The following is a 12,119-nucleotide window of genomic DNA, read 5'->3' on the forward strand; positions in this document are numbered from 1 at the left end:
ACTTAGGCTTTGTCTGTTAAGCGTGACTACTCACCCGTAAGGGTCTCAAGGCGCTGGGGGGTTGGGGAGGTCGCAGGTTCCAGTCCATCAAGGAGGGGGTGTGTCGAAGAGCCAGGTTTTGAGATTTCTTGCGAAGATGGGGTGCGATGTTGTCTGTCTGAGGTGGAGCGGAAGGTTGTTCCAAACTCTGACTGCGTGGAAGGACAAGGAGCGGCCTCCCGATCTGGTCTTTCTGGTGCGGGGGACCACAGCGTAGGAGAGCTGGGCTGATCGTAGGGTCCTTTGGGGTGCATGGAATTTGAGTCGGCAGTTCAGGTATGCTGGTCCGGTGTCGTGGAGGGCCTTTTGAGCGTGGGTTAGCATCTTGAAGGTGACTCTAGCCTCGATGGGGTTTCATTACAGAGAAATGCCACAGAAAGGGGTTGAATTAGCCCCTTTGAATTACTATTTGGCTATCCTGTAAGAGGTTCTTTGAGTTTGGTTAGGGAAGATTGGGAGAAGCTTCTCAAAGAACCCAAATAAGATGTGCTGGACTATTTGCTAGGCCTGCGGTTCTGCATGGCAGAGTGCATGATGAGAGCAAGGAGCAATCTGGATGCCCAGAAGGCTACTATGCATGAGTACCATCCAGGACAGTTGTGGTGAGTGTTGGAGCCTGTTGCTACCAAGGCCCACCAGAAGAAGTGCACTGGGCCCCACGCCATTTTGGTGCAAAAGGGTTAGGCCACCTAATTGGTGGACCTTGGCACCCCCAGGAATCCACACTAGGTACTCCATTCCAACAGATTAAAACCACCACCAATACAGGGCAAACATGACAATGGTCACAGATGAAGGAGATGAGGAAAGAGCAAGTCTCTGCCAGACCTCCTTTCCAACAATGCACAATGCAGGTTAGTAGAAGGAGTAGTACCCTCTCTCAAGTTAACAGAACAGCAGTGAAAAGTTGCTCTTTTTGTCCTGATCAACCCCAATTGCTTTTGACTGATGCTGGTGGTTACTGACTCTGAAAGTGTCCTGGGCTCTGCTAACCAGGCCCAGGGCCAGTGCTTTGTCCCCTAAAGGTATATGGTAAATGTTGTCATTCTAATTGGCCAAGCAACCTACATGTATATGTCTCTAGTACATAGTAGGGCATGTAGGTGTAGAGACCCCAGTGGACTTAATGCACTTAAGTGTGCACTGCTGTGGTGCCAGGTGTCATTTTAAAGCCAGGCCTGCCTTACAGGCTGGATATAAAATACAATTTTGCCCAAATCGGACTTTGGAATTAAATGTACTACCAAAACTACCTCTTTATAGCTTATATGTCACCCCTTAGGTCTGCAAAAGGTATACCAAGGGTAGGGTGCATTGCTATAAAAACCAGGGACAATATAAAATATGGTATTTTGTCCTGGCCTGTGCATTGTGGGAAATTGAGCCCTGACCCCCAACAGGACATCTAGAGTCTCTGAACTCTTGAACTGAGCTACTGGACATTTATTTTCCCCACCAAGAAAGTACAATATCTGCAAAGGAGGAAACTTTCTGCAAAGTTTTACAGAAAAGGTACAGGAGGAGACTGGCTTGACGTCTAGTATCAATCCACATCATCGATTCACGAATCAGCCTGACCACACTGGTTTGTCACGCTGAAAGCTCCAGAGCTCCTTGCTGTCGACGTCAAGTACAAAGCATTCAAGAGACTTTCCAAAGCATCGCGCAGGCCACCGTATCAAATTGAACTTTGCATCCGAGAAGCCCGGCGAACCGCCAGTGAGCCCATTGATGAGAGAAAAGCGCCAAGAAAAAGACTGAGTGTCTGATTTAGATCTTGACGGATGGGTTACTCCATCACAACAGTGATGGAGATCCTGTCCAATGAAATATAAGTCCAATTATATCCTATGGGATTTACATTTTGGTGGATGGGATATCCGTCACTGTTGTGACGGATTAAATCATCTACCAAGATCTACATTAGGCACTAAGTCAGAAGGTAAACTTTGGACCGAGACCCAGCACTTAGCCTAACTGACCCACGCTCCGGTGTGGTGGGCCTAAGACGTTCACTCTGTCTGGGTTCAGTGTGAACAGATTGCTGCCAGGGGAGCTTTAAGCTTTTTGGCACTAGAATGCACAATATTTTATTTAATCTTGAAAAATGTATATCTCCGTCTCTATACATTGGATTTTTGACATTTGTGTGTCATTTTAAAGATAAAAATATGCTTATATTTATGAATGGGTATTGGATTTTTATTGGTTTGTATCTATAATTTATGTACTGTTTTGTTGATGTTAAATGCTTTACACATACCTGTCTCCTCAGTTAAACCAGACTGCTCGTTTGCCAAGCTACCTAGGGTTGAGCAAGGACACATTTATTGACACTTAACTGGGTTAGTGATTATGATATTATAACTAGCTGAAGTTGAATATTCCAACTACTAATATTCCACTTTCCTATATGCATCAATATGCGTTAGACATTTCTTAATTTTAGTGAACCTGCAGTTATTTTTACTCATCAGACTTTGACTAAGAAAGAGAGGAAAACCACAAAAGGGGGATGCAGGAGGGAAAGAAAGACAGAGAAACAGTAACAAAGAAGGAAAGGAGGGATGAAAAAGAACCTGCAACAGTGAGATAAAGGGACAATTAGAGTCTGCTGGTGGAACAAAGAGGCATGAGGTGGAATAAAGACTACATGGCCCTAATATTCAGCACCCCTAAAATTCAACAAGTGAATCTTAAACGTAACTTACTGTGGCCAATTAAATTTGTATCTATATGTATTTATGCATCTTCCACTACAGAACCCTGATGTCCTCTTGTCATCATTGCTCTGAGATCCTATATACCCTCATATGAACTGATGCCCTCCTCTGTTCTGTAGCACTGTGAGTTTCTATATGTCTTCCAATGCAGAACCCCAATTTTTGCATTTGAGCCATCAGCCTACCCTTATGCTCAGCACAGCAGGGTTCTGTATGTCTTGCTCGCAGACACTAAGGGCCTCATGTAGGTAAATAAATTTTACCGTTTCTTAAATACCGAGCCGTACCGAATCGGTAAATTAGAATCGGTAAGTTATATGTAGGTAAAAATTCGGTAACAGTTACCGATTCGGTAACATTCGGTAATCACGAATCGGAATTCACCGAATCGGTAAATACCGAGGTGGTATTTACCGAATCGGAAAATACCGAGGTGGTATTTACCGAATCGGAAAATACCGAATCGGTATGTACGGAATCGGTAAATAAAATCACATGACTTGACGAAACAGCTAATCCCGTGCAACCACAGCCCACCCAACCAGGAAGTGGCCACACCCAGGCAGGTGTACATAATTAGCCGACCCTGGAGAGGCTTGGAGTGCAGAGGAGAGGCAGGGAGCCGGTGCCTGTGCGAGCGGGAAAACGAACATCATGTCCAGCCAGAGAACACAGAGAGACGGAGGGGAAAGGAGGAGGAAGCTGAAATTTAGCCCCAAGGAACTCCAGGTGCTGGTGGAGGAGGTGGTGAAGCAGCACCAGAAGCTGTTTGGAAGGCAATCCCTGCAAGTGCCTGAGGCTGAAAAGCGCAACATATGGCTGGCCATCCAGGCCCAGGTGAATGCTGTGGGAGTGACCCACAGGGACATAGAGGTCCTAAAGAAGCGCTGGTATGACCTGAGGATTGTAACCAAGAGGAAGATGGGCGACATCCAGAAGGAAGCCAGCCAGACTGGAGGTGGAACCAACAGGGCACCTGCCCTCACCGAACTGGAGGAGCTGGTGGGGGCCACAATCGAGCAAGAGAGCGTCGTGGGTCTTGGGGACGCCGACAGCTCTGCCAGAGCCGCCACACAACAAGGTAAGACGAAAGCACAGCAATGTAGCACCCCCTATCCCTATCCCACATCCCCCATTGTGAAACGAGAATCACACTGCAGTCCACACGTGTCAGTGCAGACAGGCAATGCAATCCGGGAGATGTAGTCAGGGAAACACCAACCATGACGTAGATGTTACAGGGCAACAAGGCATGTCACGCACTCGAGGCACAAGGAGACAGAGGACATTTTGGAATGTGAAATGATTTATTGTGACGCTTTCAATGCAGCCCTTCGGGGACACTGAGCCAATGTTGTATTTCTGTCCACAGATGTGACATCATGCAGGACAGGGCATGCTGCAGGAGAGACGGCACACCGGCCACAAATATCACCTCTAGCCAGCACAAGTTCAGACCAGGGAGCAGGCCCACTGGCAGCCGCACCACCAACACAGGCAGCCTCGCCGCAGCCAGAGCCAGCATCACCTCACCCAGAGCCAGCATCACCTCACCCAGAGCCAGCATCACCTCACCCAGAGCCAGCATCGCCACTCATGTTTGAATCACCGGCCACATCTCCGCTTGCAGGTGTGGGAATGAGGAGGCGTCCAGCAGCCAGGCTACGAGCCTTAGACACCTCGTCAGACGACAGCATGGGCCCTGAAGAACTCACCAGGCCCCAGGAAGGGAGCCATGCCACTGTGCCCCACACCTCACAGGCAGCACAGACGGGAGCAAGAGGGCGCCGCAGGTCGCGTGTCCAGAGTCCACCAGCACCCATTGACGGCCATGGTGTCTTCTTGGGTCTCGAGGGCCAAATGTTGAAACAACAGCGCCTGCAAACAAAGGCAGTCATGTCAGTCCAGAGGCACATGCGGGTGATGAAAACTACATTAGTCAACATGGACAATAACATCAGCGGCATGGCTGCGGGCATTCGGGACATGTCCCAGTCAATCCAGCAGTTGTGCAGCAAATTAGATGCTGACATCGAAGCACGGCGCCGGGAACGGCAGAGAAGGGACACTACCAACAGGGCACTCAACCGTCTGGCAACTGCGACTTCTCTACTGTGCCGGCGCTCTGTGACGATGCAGGAGGGCCTAACACACTGCTGCAGCGACCTGTCTCGGGGGATGGTGCAGGTGACAAGTGCACTAGGGGTGCTATTAACTAGTCAGGCGTCGACAACTGCTGCAGGGGATGCTGCGGAGAGCATCGACACCAGCAGCAGGAGCAGCATCACACCCCCCGTCCCAGAAGGACGCAGGAGCAGCAGGCGGCTTGGGGTTGGCTCTAGTGAGGATGCACAGGCCGTGCCTTCCACCACTGCAGCGCGTATGCGCAAACATTGATGTGGCCCTGCTTAGCCACTTCCCAATGGGTGACGTAACCCTGGACATACTCCTTGTATAGATGGTATATTGCCAGATTGGCTTGTTCATGTGTTCATGGCGTGGTGCCACATTAAAACTACGTCATGACTAATCACAACTGGCTGTGTCCCCTTACTTACTCAGAAATAGTTGCATGTGATCTCTGTCCGTCTCTCTCTCCCATCGATTGCAGTTGGCACTCTAGCTGCGTTGCCCTGTGGCTGGCCTGACTCATCCTCGTTGTCCTCAAAATATGTTAGTTCCACATCTGTACCTTTTTTCGTGGCAAGGTTGTGCAGCATTGCACAAGTGGCAATAATCTTGCAGCAGGTGATGGGTGTGTACTGGCGTGCGCCTCCGCTCTTGTGGAGGCAGCGGAACCTGCTCTTCAGTAGTCCAAACGTGCGCTCCACCACATTGCGTGTTGTTTTGTGTGCCACGTTGTATCGTCTCTCACTCTGTGTTGCTGGGTGTAGGTAGGGAGTGAGGATGAATGACCGGCATGCATATGCACTGTCGCCTAGATGAGTAAAAGGGAAACATCAGTCACATGCCTCTTTACACTATGATTTGCAGGTTGCAAGGGGCGTCACTGTTACTCACCTAGCAGGTATCCCTCTCCAAATTCTCCGGCACTCAGTCGTGTGTAGATCCCACTATTCTGGAAGATGTACGAGTCGTGGGTGCTCCCAGGAAACTTTGCAACAATATCTGTGATGATGTTCCCTGCATCACAGATCACCTGCACATTGATGGAGTGGGTGGACTTCCTGTTCCTGTAGATGTGCTCTGTGTCAGCTGGTGGACAGATTGGGATGTGTGTACCATCAATACAGCCGATGACATGGGGGAACTGTGCCATGTGATAAAAGTCTGTTTTTGTTTTCTGCAGTGCAGCCTGTGTGTTGGGGAAGCTGATGTAGTGGTGCATTCTCTGCATCATGGCATCCAGGAACTTCCTGAGGAAACGTGACAGGCAACTCTGGGATACACCACCCACCGCAGCTATCACCACCTGATAACTGCCGGATGCCAGCAGATGTAGGCTGCAGAGCACCTGCACATGTGGGGGTATGGCGTGCGCACGTCTTATTGGCTGGTCCAGGAGTGGGTGAAGGTCCCTGATTAAGTCCATGATGGTTTCGGGGTGTAGCCTGTACCTCTCATGTATCTCTGCATCAGTCAGCTGGAATAGTGTGATGCGCTGTCTGTAGATGCGTTCCTCCCGTCGCCAAGCCCTCAGTCCTGCTGCCTGTAGACGTAGGCGCCTTGCAATGACATACATAGCGGCCATGTTGTCCACGCTGTTGCATTTTGGGATTGCTTATATGCACTGTTGATGGTTACCACCTGCTTTCAATCCGTGTTAATTACCGACTCTTATTTACCGATTTTCTTGGATTTCTTAATTACCGAGTGCTCCTACATGTCATTTTAATTTTTACCACTTCATATTTACCACTTCATATTTACCGATTCGTTAAGTATGTATTCGGTAAATCTGATTCGGTATTTTAGAATTCGGTAAATATGATTCGGTATTTACCGCCTCATATTTACCGAAAAGTCGTTTTTGGACTCCTACATCTCACTTGTCTGAATACCGGTCGGTAACGGCATATTTACCGAAAATCGGCCGTTACCGACCGGTATTTGGCTACCTACATGAGGCCCTAAGTGCCTGCATATTGACTGGCCCCCTCCCCTTTGTTTCAATACTGTAAGGCACTATGGGGCACATCAAGGTATTTTGCGATCGCAAACAGAGCGTTTGCAAAAATGGCCATTTGCAATGCATGAAAGTTTTTCGGAGTCGCAATTTAGGTAATCGCAATTTCTTGTGATTACCCAAATTGCAAATGCAAAATAGGGAATCATTTTGCAATTCCCTAATGCATATGCAAGAAGTCTTTCCTAAATACCAACTGTGCATTTAGGAAATGCTAATTAGCATCAACTTCAAGCTAATATGTGCATATTTTAAAAAATGCGCAAAACTGCATTTTTCAAAGTGCCATGTGGTGCACACATGCCCCTAGAGCATGTCTGTGCCTTATATATGCACCTGGTTTTTGTTAGGGGCGCCTCACGTGGGGCCTTAGGACCCGGGCACTCTTGCCTTTGCTTTACCTATTTTGCAATTACCAATTCGGTAATCACAATTTAGGCAATGCAAGACAACTCCCACCTATGGGCCTGGAGGCCCATGGGAAAGAATGGAGTCGCAAAGGCATATAGTGATTCCCTAATTGCGTTTGCGATTCTTAAGGGATCGCAATTAGAGAATCGCTATTTGCATCCTTTTCTGATGCATTTGCATTTTGCGATTACCAAATGGTGATTTCTTAATAATTGCTTTTTGTTAATTGCAATAACAAACTTTGATGCATATGCTCCTTAGTCTTTTAGTCCAGAAACCCAGTGTCTGCATAAGGGCCTAGGGCCTCCCCTTTCCCTCAGCACTGTAAAGTTCTAAAGGTTTTTCATTCTATAAACCCTGTATTTGCTTCAGGTCCACTGGCCTTCCCTTTCTCTAAGCACCCTCTGCACCATCAGTGCCCGCATAAGTGTGAAAAGCCTCTCCCTTCCCTCAGCACTGTAACCTACTCTATGACTTCCATTCCAGAAACCCAGTGTTCGCATTAGGGGGATGGCCTTCCTTTTCACTCAGCACTGTCAGGTTCTATATGTCCTTCGTTCCAGAAACCCGGTGTCACTATATGGACTGACGACCCCCTGTTTTCTTCAGCGTTGTAAGGTGCTCTATATTTCCTATTCCAAAACCCTCTTGTTAATATATGGACTAATAACCCCGATTACCCTTTGCGCTTCGTGGACTGACAATCCCCTGTTCCCTCATGGCTATAATGCCCTATATATTTCTTTTCTAGAACCTGGTATCAGCATATGGGTTGACAACCCCCCGTTTCCCAAAGCTCTGTAAGGTCCTATACATCTTCTGTTCCAGAACCCAAGTGTCACTATATGGACTGAAGATACCCCCTGTTTCCTTCAGCTCTGTAAGGTGCTCTATGTCTTCTATTCCAAAACCCTGGTGTTCGTATATGGGCTGACAACCCCAGTTTCCCTTAGCGCTGTAAGGCTCTATATGTCCTTCATTCCAGATTCTTAGTGTCAGCATAGAAGCTGACAACGCTGTAAGGTCCTATGTATCTTTGGTTCACAACCCCGGTGTCAGCATAGGAGCAGACAACTCCTGTTTCTCTCAGCCCTGAAGGTCCTATATATCTTCGGTTCAGAACCCGGATGTCAGCATACGAGATTACAGCTCCCTGTTTCCTTCAGTGCTGCAAGGTCCTATATATCTTCTATTCTACAACCTGGTGTCAGCATATGGACTGACGACCCACTGTTTCCCTCAGCACTGTAAGGTCCTATGTATCTTCTGTTCCAGGACATGGTGTCAGCATATGGACTGACAGCCCGCTGTTTCACTCAGCGCTGTAAGGTCCTATATAGTTTCCGTTCAGAATCCCAGTGTCAGCATATGGGCAGACGACCCCCGTTTCCCTCAGCGCAGTAAGGTCCTATATGTCCTATATATCTTCTGTTCAGAACCCCGGTTTCATCAACTGGACAGATGACCCTCGTTTTCCACTGTGCTGTAAAGTCATATATATCTTCTGTTCAGAATCCCAGTGTCATTATATGAACTAACGACCCGCAGTTTTCTTTAGCGCTGTAGGGTCCTATATCTTTTTTTCCAGAATCCCCGAAGTTTCCCTCAGTCCTTCAAGGTCCTATATAGCTTCTGTTTCTAAACCCTGATGTCAGCATATGGAGTGACAACCTCTTTTGCTCAGCACTATACAGATGGGTAATGGAGGCTGTGTTTGCACCGCAGGTTGTAATGTTGATGGAATGATGAAATGGTACCATGTTAAGTTCTCTGACTCTTTTAAAGGCTGACATGCGAATATAAGCGTGAGCTCAGGTTTCTCAGATGAAGAGCCCTCAGGTAATCCACCAGTCCTGTTAAGATGCTCCAACTACATTTTCTAGCCGAGTGGAAAATGCAAGCAGATCAGATCCTAAAGTAATCAGCAGGACATGTGGCGTTTTGTTAAAGTTTTGACTGGGCAGGGTGTGGTCTCCTTTATTTTACAGCTGCTTTCTTGAGGGCAATCAATGCAATTGGAATGCAAAGCCAACAGGGCATGTCTGAAATAGGTAGGTTGTCTTTAGAGGGGATGATGCGGATGCAAGCCGATTAATGGAGGGGCACCAATCACAACTTCTCTTGAGTTATTTTACATAGATGTGCAGTGCACAAGATGAATCTCAGTATGGGGAAGTGGGACAATGGAGCCCAAATGAGCTGTTTTCTGACATTGTGCTGTTGTCTCTTCCAGGTGAACGAAGTAGTTGTCTCAAATGACTGCAGCCAGAAATGCAGATGCAGAGCATTCGGAGGGATACTTTGTGAGGAGCTCTCTTGTGGAACAAATGAGCTGTGCATGCTCAGACAAGGGGTGCGAGGATGCTTCACCAACGAAGGGATATGCACCATGGACCCAGGGGTCCGGTTCAGCTCCTTCGATGGCATGTCAGCAATTCTGATGTCACTGAAGGGGGCTTATGTGGTGGCCTCACTCTGCGATGGCGCATCCACAGTCTGGTTCCGAGTAGTGGTGGATTTCCAGTTCTGCAGCGTAGAGGCTGCAAATTTGGCAGCACGTGTCCATATATTTTTCCAGGATAAAATCGTAACGATGTCTGCGAGCAAGAGGGCTTGGGTAAGTACATGTCCTAACTATCAGCTTTCATAGACAGACAACCTACCTAATACATGTTTGGACCCTACCTAACATTAATCTAGCATCTTCTACTTTCTTCTTAAATGACGTCACTTCCATAACACCTTCCCTTGTTCTACACTTGTCGCAACTGATATGGTGAAGCTCTTTTGTTCCCCTGTTGTCTATGCGTCAGCTACCGCCTCTGTCACTGCTGACATTAAGAGACTCCATGAATCCACTTGGATCCCTTTACCCTTATCTTTGCTTCCTCCTGCTCTGGTCTCAAGTTTCATGACTCCTCCCACTTCACAAACTGCCCACGATTATTTTTTCTAATGCTCCTCTCTTCTTTCTGTTTATCCAGCCACCTACTGTCCATTTCATTTTCTACTTTCCCACAGATTAAGGTCTCCTCTCTACTAACCCTTTTTTCTTCTCACTCTTCTCCAAATCTATCATGGTTTTGCGTATGACTTTGGCTAACCATCTAAAATGTGCAGTGTTGCCTGCACATTCTTTATATTGTCCATCCTTGAACAAAGACCACTGTGCTTATCCAGTCAGGTGCTTGTCAGTAACACAGTTAACCCTGGTCACCCATAACAACAGATGAATAAGCTGTATATATATCCATGGTATATCCTTTACCCGCAGAGTTGAAAATGATCTATATAGGTATATAAAAGTAAGATAAAATGTTGTCATACAATGAATTTGTTAATTGTGTAACTGCAAACAACCAAAGCTGGATCTTGAGTTGTTGAATGTGCCTGGAATTTTGCAGTGTATCATATACCTGCTCTCTCAATTCAGTTCAAATAGAAGTGGTCAGACACCTGTCCAGCAGGTAAGCTTGCCCAGGGTGCAGTGAACAATCAACTGTAATCAGTGTCGGATCAAATCTCATTGGTTTGCCTAACGCCATAGGCACTCCCAGCAAGCACAAACACATGTCAAAGACTTACTAACCATAGTTGTGATCTGGAAGAAACTAGGGCACCCTTAGGAGATATACTTTCTGCAGTCTGGAGTGTGTCGCTCTCAGACAAACAGGGGAGAATGGCCCAGACTATTTAGGGTCTGACAACTTATGTTCAACAGAAAACCTCTAGAGCATTCAGTGCAGCCCTGCTGTTGTCTTCTTTTGAGAACCATTTTCTCTTTTAACGATGTTGTCACAAACACCCTCTCTCGACTAATGTCGCGTTTAACGTTTAGTAACAAAGGTGCAGCTTAAAGCATGACCACTTGTGGAAAAAGGGGTCGCAATTTAATCTCATCCTAGGAGCAGGAATGGAAGTGGCAGTCTGAGGTTCAACCAGCATAGGGCTATGCCACAGAGACTGTCTCTAAGCTCCAGCAGGATTTTTGAACAGGGTGAGAGTGACAGCTCACCCTGTGGAGGCTCTTTATAACTTGTTATTGCTCCATAGAAAACAGAATGAAGCTACATTTGAGCTAATGTCAAATGGCAGCGCACAGATGCAGGGCACCTTAGTTACATTAAATCAACATACATGATAAATTCAAGAAGAAATAGAGAAGTATAAGGTTTTTGTGGCTGTCAGTGAGGTGTTTCCACACAAAACGCAGCTGTGATTAACCGATCACAGACAAAATGGGGGGCAATGACTATAAAATTGAGAACTTGGATTATTTGCAATGCAGAGAGCCCTGGGCATTAGAGAAAGGCCTGGGTGCAAAAATGTCAGATGTGTGCTAGGTGTTCTCCTTCAAAAGCCTTCTCTAAATGGCCAGATGTTGATTTTGATAACGGCATTAAAAGGGCCCACAGATATCCATTTAGCCAGAATCCTCATCAACCATAATCACAGGCCAGCATTTTCAACATACAGAGCTTTTAAGCCGATTAAATGCGGTCGATGGTTCAATATGGAAACCACCATTAGGTTTGGCTTACAGACAGTAATAGCTTATAGAGGGGGTTTGGCTTAGCTCCCTTTGGCCACTGCCCATTGGGAATGTCCTTCATATTCTGTATCTGCCCACAGCTAACCTGCAGGGAGATTAACAGGAGATGACCACCCCTTGAGTCACCAGCCTTTTTGCCATTGTTAAAAAAATTATAAAGAAAAACCCATATTACAACCATGCAGCGGAATGTTTCACACTGTGAGTGACAGCACTGTGTCTGTTTGCAACAGAATTTGCAAGGGTG

The 12,119-nt window shown here is 46.9% G+C and overlaps 1 protein-coding gene across 1 annotated transcript in view; it reads left to right on the top strand.

The window, feature by feature from the left end:
• The window catches only part of LOC146809146 (IgGFc-binding protein-like), a 790,095-nt gene that overhangs the window by 624,095 nt on the left and 153,881 nt on the right, over positions 1-12,119 (top strand). Inside the window, exon 18 of the mRNA XM_085614833.1 lies at positions 9,554-9,937. Coding sequence (XP_085470959.1) covers positions 9,554-9,937 — 384 coding nt within the window. The remainder of the gene's footprint in view (positions 1-9,553; positions 9,938-12,119) is intronic.

This window comes from Triturus cristatus, chromosome 7 (assembly GCF_964204655.1).
Source record: "Triturus cristatus chromosome 7, aTriCri1.1, whole genome shotgun sequence".
Lineage (NCBI taxonomy): Eukaryota > Metazoa > Chordata > Amphibia > Caudata > Salamandridae > Triturus > Triturus cristatus.